Raw genomic sequence first — 14,433 nt, 5'->3', positions numbered from 1 at the left:
AAATACATTTCACATTTTAGCCTAAAAGTACTAAAAGGTAGTCAAAAAGAAGATATAAAATTAATTATAACATTAATTTAACTAGCCCAAATAAAAAAAGACAATATTTTTAAATATAGAAAATCAGATAGGAGTCTAAATGGCAATCAAAAATATTTTTAACACACAAACAAACAAATATGAAGAATTTTTTTTTTTTTTTTTCACTATTTACAGTGCATCTGCAGAATTTTAAAATATCAATTTAGGGCAATGTATGACCCTTTTTAAGAGCTGCACAAGTAAAATGAACACAGTATGAGTGGGGTTGGACAATGTAACATACTGTATTAAGCCATAAAATGACATGACTTAGGCTATAATTCAGATTTTCTCAAAAACAAAACGTCTTATACAATGGCATTTCAGCCTTTATACCTTTAAAAGGGATAAATCAAGTAAATATTTGATTATATTTATTTAAAACATAAATATTACTGTCTTAATTGTTTCGATTTTTAGAAAGCACATTAATTTGTTTCACATTTACAACTCTATGTGTTTGTTGCATAAAAACGTGGGTCGATATTTGCAATAATCTGACTATAAACATCTGAAAATTTGCAAATTGACATCCGTGCTGCGTTTTGACTTTTTTGAAACTTGCAGCGCGCATATTTATTCAGTGACATCATTGCCTTTTGAAGTTTTATCCAGCCCTATCGCGATTCTCGTCTTTCCGTCCCCAACTGAGACCTCTTAAAATTATATTTAAGCATTTTCTTATTCTATTTAACGTATTTAAAACTTTTTATGGCCTTAAATTTGATACAACTAAATTGAGGAGTTTAGAACCCGCAGGAGCCCTCTACTTTATGATAGTCCGTCGGGGAGGCTGGTGAAACATTTTGGTAGCCCGACAGGAAAACACAATAGCCGAGCTCCGACTACTAATTTTAAACATAATTCGTATTTGTCGTTTTCAAGCCATCGCGGACTGATGCGACAACCTCCCGGCATGTTTTCGCTTGATCGCTTGGCTTCTGACTAGCTCTTCCAGCTGTCTGTCCTTGGTTTCCAGGGCGACGCTGATAGATGATTGGGACGCACGCTATTTTTATCTCATCAAAATACAGAGTCGCTGCTGTAAATCGGTCGAGGAAACTCTTTTATTTTTAGAACACTAGGACAGTGCTGGGGTGGCAAATGGGGTGGCAAGGCTTTTTCTTAGGGTGGCAATTGCCACCCCGTGCCACCCCGGTAGATCCGCCCCTGGTTAGAAGCAACAGAATATATTTTTTTAAGATGCTCACTGAACAGAGCTGACGCAGATAGAGAGAGAGAGAGCGCGCGCTGGGTAAGCAGTAAGCACGACCTCGCGCTCTCGCTGCAGTACCGGACAGTCTCAGAAACCAAATAGTTTGTCCAAGAAGTCGCTAGGTGCTTTTTTGGAAAAAAAGTCGCTAAGGGGGTCTGAAAAGTAGGTAAATCTAGCCACAAAGTCGCTAAGTTGCCAACACTGCGTGTACTACGCCAACAGTTGTTGGACATTACTGTATATCAAAGGTAAAAAATGATATAAATACTGTGCAGTTTCTCGCAAAAACCAATAGTTTCGTGTCTTAGGACATCAATGTATCGTCACGAGCCGCAGGGTGTAATTTGGATTTGTCTGTGCATGTTTGTTTTTTTACTTTCAAAGGTTTGGTGCCCATCCACTGCCATTCAATGATTAACAGACTGAAAAGGTTTGAGTTAAAAATCTTCGTTTGTGTTCTGCTGAAGAAACAAAGTCACCTACATCTTGGATGCCCTGGGGGTAAGCAGATAAACATCAAATTTTCATTTCTAGGTGAACTTTCCCTTGAACCTAAAAGGGAATATTTATTTTCTCAAAAGTCAACAGAAGGGGGCAGCAGACAAAAGGAAAAGGCAAAGAATAAGCAAGGAATCATTCGCCATATGAATCATAGAGCCGGTAACATGTCATTTAACATATATAATAATATTAAAGAATATTAAAAAGGTGCTAATAATACCTTGTGATGTTTGGAGTGGATTTAAGGTGGAGATTAGCAACACACTTGTCATCATTACCGCAGTCCACTAACGCAATCTAGTTCAAAGAAAAAAAGGTGTAATAAGAAATATTTATTCTGACATGCTTGAATGGTCGTTAAAACAATTTTTCAAAAGCATCTTCATGCATCTCCTTTTCAGTTTGCCAAACAGTCTTGGTCTTCAACATTTTCCTGCCTGCTGTACAGTATCAGCTTTTGATTTACATCCTTTCCCAACAATGTCAGTTAATTGCAATAAGCATTGAGCCAAATGTTTTCCACAAATATTTGTGTCAGGAATTGTTTTCCTGCTCCAGTGCTTTAGAAGACAACAGCAACAGAGCTTGAGGGATGTCTACAGGAAAACATGCTCTTCCTCCTGATAGCCTTATCTTGTGAGCTTTTAAAGCTGTCTGCTTGTGAGTTATATAAGAAACCTGCAGTTCTGGATGAACTGGGAGTAAAAACAACACTCATTCTAGCCTATCACATCCTAAAGCATATCATTTATGTATAAATTATTATTTCTCTTTATTTCTGTAGTGCTTTGTACAATACAGATTGTTTCATAACAGCTTTACAGATTCAGTGATGCAACAGAATATAATTGTGCTGTAAAGCAGCTTTAAAAAGACAGGGATAAACAATAACTGTGTAAGGTCAATAAATGTGTAACGTCCATGCATATAATACAAATACTGCCTGCTGCATTGTCTACTTAAGGGGTTTGTTAATTAGTTACGCTAGAGGGCGCAAAAGTATTCAATGGGCTCTGGAGAAAAATTGTATACAATATGTATTTTTAAAAGCAGTCATGCTAGATTTTAATGAAATATTTAACACAAGTTATATTTTTTTCTAACAAAACTAGTTTCTGCTTTCTAAAAATGGTTCAGAATTCATGAGTTTAATAATGATCTTGTTTTATTCAGCACTATACTTTTGAGAAATATATTTTGTTAGTTTTTCTATTCACCTGACAAAGTTAATTTGTAAACAACATAATATGCTTGACACTTTAAAAATATTTTGTGAAAAAATATTTGAGTATTTTGATTTTCATTTCAAATATTATTATACACTTAAAATGTTATTAATTTGTAAACAACATGTTGTCTTTATAATATCATGTTACATATTTTGTGAGAAATATTTGAGTATTTCTTTATTCATCTCACATATTACTGTTCATTTTAAAAATATGTAATTTGTGAACAATATGTCGTCTTTATAATATCATGTTTAATATTTTGAAATATTTTCTGAAAAAATAGAGTATTTCTAAATTAATCTAAAATGTTATTATACATTTTAAAAATATTATTTAACTTGTAAATAACATTTTGTGTTTTGATAATATCATGTTTGATATTTTTGAAATATTTTGTAAAAAAAAATATTTTGGTTTGATTTCTATATTCATTTCAAATGTTATTACATTTTAAAAATATTATTTAATTTGTAAACAACATGTCGTCTTTATAATAACGTTTGATTTTTGTCAAAAATATTTGAGTATTTATATATTAATCTCAAATGTTATACATTTTAAAAATATGATTTAATTTGTAAACATGTTGCCTTTATATTATGTTTGATTTTTATTTTGTGAAATGTTTTGAGTATTTCTATATTCATCTCAAATGTTATTATACATTTAAAAAAATACTTAAATATCTGTAAACATGTTGTCTTTATATATCATGTGTGATATTTTAAAAAAATATTTTGTGAAAAATATTTAAGTATTTCTATACTCATCTCAATTTGTTATACATTTAAAATATTTAATTTTTAAACAACATGTCATCTTTATAATATCCTGTTCGATATTTAATTTTTTTTTAAATATTTGAGTATTTCTATATTTATCTCAAATGTTATAATACATTTTAAATACATTATTTAATTTTTTTACAACATGTCGTCTTTATAATAACATGTTTGAAATATTTTCTGAAAAATAGAGTATTTCTATATTAATCTAAAATGTTATTATACATTTAAAAAATATTATTTAACTTGTAAATAACATTTTTGTTCTCATAATATCATGTTTAATATTTTTGAAATATTTTGTGAAAAATATTTTGTAATTCTATATTAATTTCAAATGTTACTACATTTTAAAAATATTATTTAATTTGTAAACAACATGTCGTCTTTATACTAACGTTTGATTTTTTCAGTATTTTTTTGTCAAAAATATTTGAGTATTTATATATTAATCTCAAAAGTTATACATTTTAAAAAGATGATTTAATTTGTAAACAACATGTTGCCTTCATATTATGTTTGATTTTTTTTTATATTTTGTGAAATGTTGAGTATTTCTATATTCATCTCAAATATTATTATACATTTAAAAAAATACTTAAATATCTGTAAACATGTTGTCTTTATATATCATGTTTGATATTGTTAAAAAATATTTTGTGAAAAATATTTAAGTATTTCTATACTCATCTCATTTTGTTATACATTTAAAATATTATTTAATTTTTAAACATGTCATCTCTATAATATCCTGTTTGATATTTAAAAAAATGTAAAAAATATTTGAGTATTTCTATATTTATCTCAAATGTTATTATACATTTTAAATACATTATTGAATTTTTTAACATGTCGTCTTTATAATATCATGTTTGATATTTTTTAAAATATGTGTGAAAAATGTTATTATACATTTTATTAATATACATTTTTGAAATATTTTGTGAAAAATAGAGTATTTCTATATTCATCTCAAAAGTTATTATACATTTAAAAAACGTTATTTAATTTGTAAACAACATATCTTTATAATATCATGTTTGACATTTTTTAAATATTTTGTGATGAGTATTAGTATATATATATATATATATATATATAGTCATCTCATATTATTATACTTTATACATTAAAAAAATGTGTGTGTATATATATATATATATATATATATATATATATATATATATATATAAACAAAACTTGTCTTTATAATATAACACTTGACATTTTCTTACCAAAAAGTCAGCACAACGAAATCACAAAATAAATAAATAAAAACAATTAACAGGATCTAATGTATTCAAATAAATATACCTTACCTTTCAGTAGCAAAAAAGTAAAAAAATATAGTTATATTATATATATATATATTTTGTTTTACGTAGTATATCTGAAAATAACGCTATAACAAAGTGAGCGTGTCTTTTCATGTTTATGTTGCATAAAAATGTCAGTTGAAATAGATCAGTTGAAATAGATCAGTTGAAATAGATCAATTCATCAATTCATCAACTACTTGACTGGCCCATGAGGAAAAGTCTTGACATTTCTTATGCCAGTCCACTCCCGTTTCATCTAATTAAAATCTCCTTCTAACTGCGTGAGAGAGAGCAGTTCAACATAGAGAAAGTCTCCCAGCGCTTGTAAAATTAGAGAGACTTCATTAGCCCAACTTACAGCTGCCACCCACATTCACTCCTTCATTTAATGAGCGTTATTACTGCAACAGGCAGTGCATTACACTCCATGACCCACACGTATAAACCTCCGCCTATGATAGAAGAAGACAGAATGAGATCTTACGGTCTTGTTGAGTGACGTCGGTAATTCCCCGTCTAAAACCGGACCCGAGTCTTCATCCGCTAAACCGAATTCCAGCGTGACCATAATGGGGTCTCTGAAATCCAGCTTATCCTGTGGGGGATAATAAAGGATGTTGCAAAATTTCTGTCTGGCAACTCCTAAACAGACTGAAGAGCTACAGAAATGGTATCATTCATTTGTTTGTATGATCCACACTCTTAAAAATAAAGGTTCTTTATTGTCATCAATGATTCTATGAAACACCTTGAACATCCATGGAACCTTTCAAATGCAGAAAAAAGGTTCTTTGTAGTCCAAAAAGGGTTCTTTAGATTTTTAAAATGTTCTTCGAAATGGTTCTGATAAGAACTTTTCACTGAAAGGTTCTTTTAGAAACCAAAAATGGCTCATCTATGGCATCACTGCAAAAACACCCTTTTGGAAGCTTTATTTTTAAGAGTGTAGGTCAAATTCTCATATTGATTGTGCCAGTGTTGCAGCTTTCCATCATTGACACAAGGGGGCGTTGCTTCTTCCAAGCAAATTTAGTTTGCTCAGAAACTGCACACTTCCTCTAGATCTCAGAGGGCAAGTATGCAGTGAAGCAGGACGTGCTGCAGTCTCTCAACGGAGGCTGGGCTGATCTTACTGGCCTCAGGCCCTTGATCAGAGAACCTCTGGCTTTTATTAAACTCAAGTCCTCTGGTTTTAAATGCGAGAGATGTTAAACGTAACATAATCTAGATCAGAGGCAAGAAAGATATACTGTTAATGGTTTCGGAGAAGAGGAGGGATTGGTTTTGAAGAAGCCTGTCTGGAGGGAGTGTACAATCTCCATTACAAGCTACTGCTTTACATTTATAGATTTGGCAGAGAGTTTTATCCAAAGCAACGTACATTACATTCACCAACAGAATTTAAATTAATTGTATTAATATGTTCAGAAGTTTTAAAATATATTTTAAAGGTCAATTGGGCAAATTATAAATAGATGAACCTTTACTGAAAAATATAATATATATTATTAAGATTTTTTAAAGAATTCTCTTATGCTCATCAAGGCTACATTTACTTGATGAAATGTACAGAAAAAAAAAACAGGAATATTGTGAAATATTATTACAGTTTTAAAAAATGGTTTTATATTTTAAGGTATTTTAACATGTAATATATTCCTGTGATGCAAAGCTGAATTTTCAGCATCATTACTTCAGTCTTTAGTGTCACATGATTCTTCAGAAATCATTCTAATATACTGATTTATTACTTTTATTATCAATGTTGGAAACAGTTGTGCTGCTTAATATTTTTTGCAACCTGTGATTCTAAAAAAATATTATTTAATTTACAAACAACGTGTCGTCTTTATAATATCATGCTTGACATTTTTGAAATATTTTGTGATGAGTTACATATATTTTGTGATGAATATATATATTCAGATGCAAACAAATATACCTCACCTTTCAGTAGCAAAAAAAGGTAAAAAAATTATGGTTATATTTATTTTGTTCTATGTATTATTTCTAAAAATTACACTATAAAAAATGTCTTTTCATGTTTTTGTTCCATAAAAATGTCCATTTAAAAAAAATAAAAAATAATCAAAATCATTAATTAAAAAATACATTTGACCAACTACTAATTTATTATTTTTATTATCAATGTTGGAAACAGTTATGCTGCTTCATATTTTTTGCAATCTGTGATTCTTTTTTGTAGGATCCTTTGATGAATAAAAAAATTAAAAAAGGACAGCATTTATTCAAAAAAGAAACCTTTTCTAACAATATAAGTCTTTGCTATCACTTTTTTTTTAAATCAATTTAACACATCCTTGGTAAATAAATATATTAATTTCTTTCCAAAGAAAGAAAGAAAAAACATTTTATTTAACTTTTTAAACATTTAATTTATTAAAGAATTCGAAAAAGTGAAGACTTGAGTAATGATGCTGAAAATGCATATTTTAAATTACATTTTAAAATATATTCACATAGGAAAATGGTTATTTTACATTGAAATAATATTTCTCAATATTACATTTTTTATGGATTTTTGATCAAATAAATACAGCCTTGATAAACATAATAAACTTATTAAAAACACACACACACATATATATATATAAATCAAGCTATCCTAGGTGTATATGACTTTCTTCTCATATGACGAATACAAATCGGAGTTATCCAAGCTTTATAAGCTCATCCAAGCTTTATAATGGCAACTGAGATTTTTAAGCAAAATAAAGTGCATCCATCCATCATAAAAAGTACTCCACACAGCTCCACTGGGTTAATAAAGGCCTCCCGAAGCAAATTGATGGGTTTGTGTAAGAAAAATATCCATATTTAAAACATTACAAACCAAAACCACTAGTTTCTGTTAACTGTCGTACGTTAAACTTTATATGTGTGTGTGCACAAACATCATATACTGAACACAAAGAAGCTAACAATCCTGTGACAATAGTTTCTGTGGCCCACTTGCATATGAGAAGAATGATTTACTTGCCGACGTGTAGAAGGTGTGCTCTCTGCAAAACTTGTCTACGATCGACACGTTCTTCTGCAGTCTCCTGCTGTCCGTTTCATTAAACCGTCCTCTAGCAATCGCTCTCAACGAGTCCAGAGTCAAACTGTACCTGATGCCTGGTGGAGAACACCATTTGAAAAAACTGAAAATGAAAGATTTGACTGACCAAACATAAAGAAAGTGCATCAGAGCCTCACCTGTTCCTGTGTTTGTTTCTTTGTCAGACTTGATTCGGTATTTAAAGCACACTTTGGTCTTTACACAAACTGTGGTTTTCCCTTGAACCTGACACGTCTGCTGCAGATTGATCTTGCTAGGGTCGAAGGTCATCTCAGCAAGAAGCTCTGCGACATCCCGAGACCTGGATTAAATAAATTCAACATCAAGATGTTTACTGCAACAGAGCCACGTTCGGAGGATGAATAGGTGTCTTTTTTTGTTCTGTACAACAACATCTGGTTCGTAGATCATAGATTGATTTTAGTCCAGCTAAACACTTCAGATGGTTTCCAAGAACGCAATATGTGGTCAAATACAGGCAAATTGAGAGCTCCTAAAAGGCTGGGTGGTGCAGTTTGGGGAGTGAAGATGGCAGAGGTCACTAGACTCCATACAGTCGCAGGATCCCGGCATTTAGGGGTCATTTTGTGGCCGTTCTGGAATCTGTGATCTCTACGGGGGGATCTAAAAGAGGAAATGCTGCCAAGAGTTTATTTCTTGGTTGGAGGCACTCTCACACAGTTTCAGAGGCCAGCAGAAATGGGTCGTAGCGGAGGGACGTAACCCCTGACGGACAAGCCTCTGCGATGTGGGATGTTTAGGCTGAGGTCCAAATTTGAGACAGCTGCTGCGGGTGGGAACGAGGAAGCTGGACGTCCAGAGGGTAGTGGGTTCAAGTTACATACCCATGATTTTATTTTAGCCCCGGACATTAGTGGGAATGTAAAAATGTTGTACTACAGGATAGAATGAGAGGAATGAATTCAATAAAAGTTCACCAGAAAAGCGCGGCCCCTCCTATTCCTCCGATAGTGACGTCAATGATGCCGTCGTCGTTCAGATCCATGATGCCGTGAATTGATTGGCCAAAGAACTTCATGCTCTCTCCGTCTCCTCCAGCAGCGATGCGCTGAACACAGACATATACAGATCATATATAACATGGCTAATTCCTGTAGGTGCTTGTGAATGTAGAAAAGGGTGTAACACTGCAGGAGGTCCTGTAATTTATTGTCTGATTTGGTTTAAAAAGTATAAAAATTACAGTATGTATTAAAAAAAATGCAATGTAACTTCGGAAGTTTACATTAATATATGGAGCCTCACACATGACATGCAGGAAAAACATAGCAAATTGTGCATAAATCGGTTTGTCTAAATGGTTCCATAAAAAACCTTTAACATCTGAAGAACCTTTCTGTTTCACCAAAGGTTCTTTGTTGCAAGAGCTGGTTCTTAAAATTAAAAAATTAAGAAAGAGATGGTTCTTTAAAGAACCTTTGACTGAATGGTTCTTTGTGGAACCAAAAATGCTTCTTCTGCGGCATCGATGTGAAGAAAATTTCAAAGCACCTTTATTTTTAAGAGTGTATGTCATGCACATGATTTAGTAGGGAACAAATTATGTTTTGTGCATGGTTTAGTAAAATGAGGGAACACTTATTTTTTGTGCACACAATTTGTTAACATTAAATAACGAATTAGTAAAATGAGGGAATTAATTATTATTTTGTGCACACGATTTAGTAAAACAAGGGAGCAAATTATTATTTTGTGCACACAATTTAGTAAAATGAAATAAATTATGTTGTGCACATGATTTAGTAAAACATAGGAGCAAATTACTATTTTATGTGCATGATTTAGTAAAACATAGGAGCAAATTATTATTTTATGTGCATGATTTAGTAAAACATAGGAGCAAATTATTATTTTATGTGCATGATTTAGTAAAATGAAGTAACAAATTATGTTGTGCACATGATTTAGTAACGACGGAACAAATTATGATGTGTGCATGATTTAGTAAAACAAGGGAACAAATTCTTCTTTTGTGCACACAATTTAGTAAAATGAAGTAACAAAGTAATGTAATGAAGTAATTAAATTGTGTTGTTGTTGCTGTTGTTGTTGTAACACTTTAGTTTGGGGACCAATTCACACCATTAACTAGTTGCTTGCATATTACTATAATATTGGCTGTTTATTAATACTTATAAACCACATATTAATACCTATTTTGCACGATCATATTTTAGATCCCTTAATCTGACCCATACCTTAACCTTACTAACTATTAATAAGCATGTTAAAATGCAGATGTTTTATACAGAGGTCCTTTCTACCCACCAAGGTATCTTTGGCCTCAAAAATGTTGAAATCCACTTGATGCTATCCTTGGAAGACTCTTTACCTGTACATACTTCTCCTTTATGGATTTCTGAGAGCCGTGGTAAATATACACTGCCCCTCTGTGGTCGTTCTCCAGAGGTGATCCGATCACTATGTCATTGAAGCCATCCAGGTTGAGGTCAGGAACAGCAGCGATGGCAGTGCCGAAGCGTGCGCCGCAGGGCTCGTTCTTACTGACGCTCTTACAGTTGCTGTGGGAGTGAGCCGTACAACAGGTCTGATTTACCGGCTTCAGTGTCATCTCGTGTTCAAACAGCCCATCCTGAGGAAAATAATCACACACAGTGTAAATGCCTAAGAGCACAGATCTCAATGTGACTTACAGCCTAGTGGTTGATATGGGATATGGGTAAAAAAATGTCCGAACCCAGCCAGTCATTATCTAAGCTTCCTTTCATAGTTATGCAGACAATTAGAATGCTTGATAAAACTTCAGCCAGTGTGTTCAACTTTATCACCTCATGCAAAACTCCCAATTGGTCCTTCATAAAGACCTTTCCCCCTTCAGTATTGTTACTACATCCAACAAGCCATGGTGCTCTCAGAGGACACTGTCAACGTACGGACAGATGAGACTGAGCAGATGACTTTTGGTATGAAATGAAGTCTCAGCTTTCAAATTAAAAAAAGCTGTAGTGTCTCAGTTCAAGCAGCATGTGAACCGATCTTCTGTTCCTTATTACTAGTTATAGCACAAAATAAACATGAATCCATATCAAAAGGTATCTTGATTCAAACACATAAAATTCTGTGTTATGATTGGTCAGATCAATCAAATCAAACCTGTCAATCAAACTCCTTTTACAGATTTAAATTGAAATGACTCGATTTTCGGCTATATTTTGCAGAGTTGTTCCGTTCCCCAATTGTGAGTTATAAAGTCAAAATATAACAAGATATAAACTCACAATTTTGAGTAATAAAGTCCAGGGCAATTAATTGGGCAATTCTGACTTTTTCTCAGAATTGCGAGTTGTGAGTTAAAAGTCAGTGTTGTGTGATATAAACAAACAATTGTAAGAAAAACTCTGTATTGTGAGATATAAACTCAGAGTTGCAAGTTATAAACTCAGTATTATGCAAAATAAACTTGCAATTGCAAGAAAAAACTCCGTATTGTGAGATGTTAACTCACAATTCAGACTTTTTTTTTAATAAAAAAAAAAAAAAATTATATTTTTCTCGCAACGTTTTTTCTCAGAACTGTGAGATATAAACTTGAAATTTCAAGTAATAAAGTCAAAATTACAAGATGAAAAACTCACAGTTGTGAGAAAAAACGTTCTGGAATTTTTCTTTTTGGAATTGCGAGATGTAAACTTACAATTTTGAAAGGGAATGTTAGAATTGTGAGATATAAACTCACAATGCTGACTTTTTTTTCTCGTAATTCCAAGTTTATATTGCACAATTCTGACTTTTTCTCACACCTGACTTTTATTCTCAGAATTGAGTTTTTCACAGTTGTGAATTATGAAGTATTGTGCGATATAAACTCAATTCAGAGTTCATATTGTGCAATTCTGACTTTTTCTCGCAATTGACTTTTTTCTCAGAATTGTGAGATATAAATGTACAATTGCGAGTTATAAGTCAGTATTGTGGGATATAAACTCGCAATTGCGGGAAAAACTCAGAATTGTGAGATATAAACTCACAGTTTCGAGTTTTAAACTCAGTATTGTGTGATAAACTCAATTGTGAGAAATAACTCAGAACTGCGAGATATAAGCTCACAATTCTGACTTTTTTCGTGCAATTCCGCATTTATATTGTGCAATTCTGACTTTTTCCTCACAACTGACCTTTTTTTCTCAGAATCGCAAGATAGAAACTCACAGTCGCGAGCTATGTCAGTATCGCGAAAAAACTGCGAGATGTACATTTAAAATCTTGATTTTTTTCTCTTGCTATTTTGAGTTTATATGGCTCAATCTCACAATTCTGAGAACATATTAGTCTTTTGTCCCCCTCAGAATTTGACTTTTATAACTCGCAATTGCGAGAAAAGAAGGTCAGAATTGTAAGACAAAAATTAGCAAATAGCTTTTTTTTTTTTTTATTATTCAGTGGCGAAATCTGGCTTCCATGTTAAACTGGAAAGAAAAGCTAATCACACTTTCACAAATCAATATGCAAATAAACAAGACCAATTGTAATTTGGCATGCAAATTTTATCATTGTTGCTTAGACTTCTTGAACATTGGTTAGGTCTTCTTGCTAAACACTGTAAGAAGGTCAAAGGTATTAAAGAGCTTTTAAGGGTTGAATCTATGCCTAGAAATTGAAAGAAATCTGAACGTTAAGTGATTTGATTTGAAAATCACGAACAATATACGCAATCAATACAATGCTGCCTTGTAAGCACAAATTCTTCACGAAGAAACTCTGACTAATGGACAAAACCTCAAAACCGATGGAAATTGCTCCATTTAAGCCACTATTTGGAAGCTATTGAGAGCAGGTGCTCCACAGAGGCTGGTATTTTGCTGGAGATATTACAGTTTCATTAGATTTCCATTCCCATGATGCCAAACGCCTAGCCGCGCTCTCATTCCAACCGTTCTTCTGCTCTGGGAGCACTTATCTCAGGCTGAACACCAACACAACACACACTCCCTGAGGACAGGTCCAGATTTACTGCTCCCACATGCTCTCAGCGTGGAAGGTGCTATACTCCCCTACACGTGTTTTCAGTATGTGGAATGAGGCATATCACACACAGATTAAACACACATACACACCTCATTGAGTTTGTAGATGTAGACTTGACCTTGTTCGTCCCTCTCTGGACCCATATACATGGGAGCTCCTACCAGAAGGATGTCAGTGTAACTGTCACGGTCGATGTCATGCGTCTGGAGAACGCTGCCGAAATAAGAGCCGATCTAAGAAGAACATGACACAGCTAATAAATAACACTGAGAATGACACTTCAATGGAAACATGCACAAATCCCATGATAAAACATCTCCAATTCACTTATATGCATATATTATTTCTTAATAGGTTATAGCAGTATTGATGTTAATTTACACTGTTCAAAAACGTTTACATTAAAAGTATTTTTTTACTCTGATATAGTATTTTTTTTTATATTGCAGTAATGTAAATCTGTTAAAAATCATTGGAATGAAAAAACTCTCAAAAGTATAAATTACAGTAATGATGTTACAGTGGACTTTGCCATAAAATATATATATTGTCACAAAAAAAGGTTTCTTAAAATGTATTTTATATACATTTCTTTATTTATTAGAATATAATGTCTAATTTAGATTTTTTTTCTTTTGATTTTGTGGTAAAATGAGGTACATACAGAATTGCTTTATATGATTACATTTCTTTTGGTTCATTAAAACATCTGAATATATATATATATATATATATATATATATGTAATGAATTAAATAGAATGCTATTCTATGTGTGAATAAGTATTTATAAATGGATAATATATATATATATATATATTATATATATATATATATATATATATATATGGATATAGATTATATAATAAATTAAATTTATATATATATATATATATATATATATATATATATATATATATATATATATATATATATATATATATTCTCCAATTATAAATATTTATTCACACATAGAATATCATTCTATATAATAATAATGTAATATTTTTATATATTATGATTTATTTTTTATTTTGAGGTAAAATGTGATCTAAACATATTTCTGAACATATTAAAAAATATATTTTCTATATATTTATTTATAAAATTGTATTTCCTCATATTGTTCCCTATATATATATATAATTTGTAATTTATACAATAATTTAGAAAGCATTTTATAAAATATATTATTTCTATTACAATATTAT

The 14,433-nt window shown here is 31.6% G+C and overlaps 1 protein-coding gene across 1 annotated transcript in view; it reads right to left on the bottom strand.

Moving 5' to 3' along the window:
- The window catches only part of itga1 (integrin, alpha 1), a 77,275-nt gene that overhangs the window by 11,846 nt on the left and 50,996 nt on the right, over nt 1-14,433 (bottom strand). Inside the window, exons 13-19 of the mRNA XM_073829792.1 lie at nt 13,313-13,456; nt 10,570-10,830; nt 9,155-9,285; nt 8,354-8,517; nt 8,136-8,272; nt 5,619-5,729; nt 2,019-2,095 (exon numbers count right to left, since the gene is read on the bottom strand). Of these exons, the coding sequence (XP_073685893.1) occupies nt 2,019-2,095; nt 5,619-5,729; nt 8,136-8,272; nt 8,354-8,517; nt 9,155-9,285; nt 10,570-10,830; nt 13,313-13,456 (1,025 nt within the window). The remainder of the gene's footprint in view (nt 1-2,018; nt 2,096-5,618; nt 5,730-8,135; nt 8,273-8,353; nt 8,518-9,154; nt 9,286-10,569; nt 10,831-13,312; nt 13,457-14,433) is intronic.

The sequence above is a fragment of the Garra rufa genome, chromosome 23 (genome assembly GCF_049309525.1).
Source record: "Garra rufa chromosome 23, GarRuf1.0, whole genome shotgun sequence".
Taxonomy (NCBI): Eukaryota; Metazoa; Chordata; class Actinopteri; order Cypriniformes; family Cyprinidae; genus Garra; species Garra rufa.
Note: the sequence above shows the minus strand (reverse complement) of the source record. Positions and strands in the feature narration are given on the sequence as shown.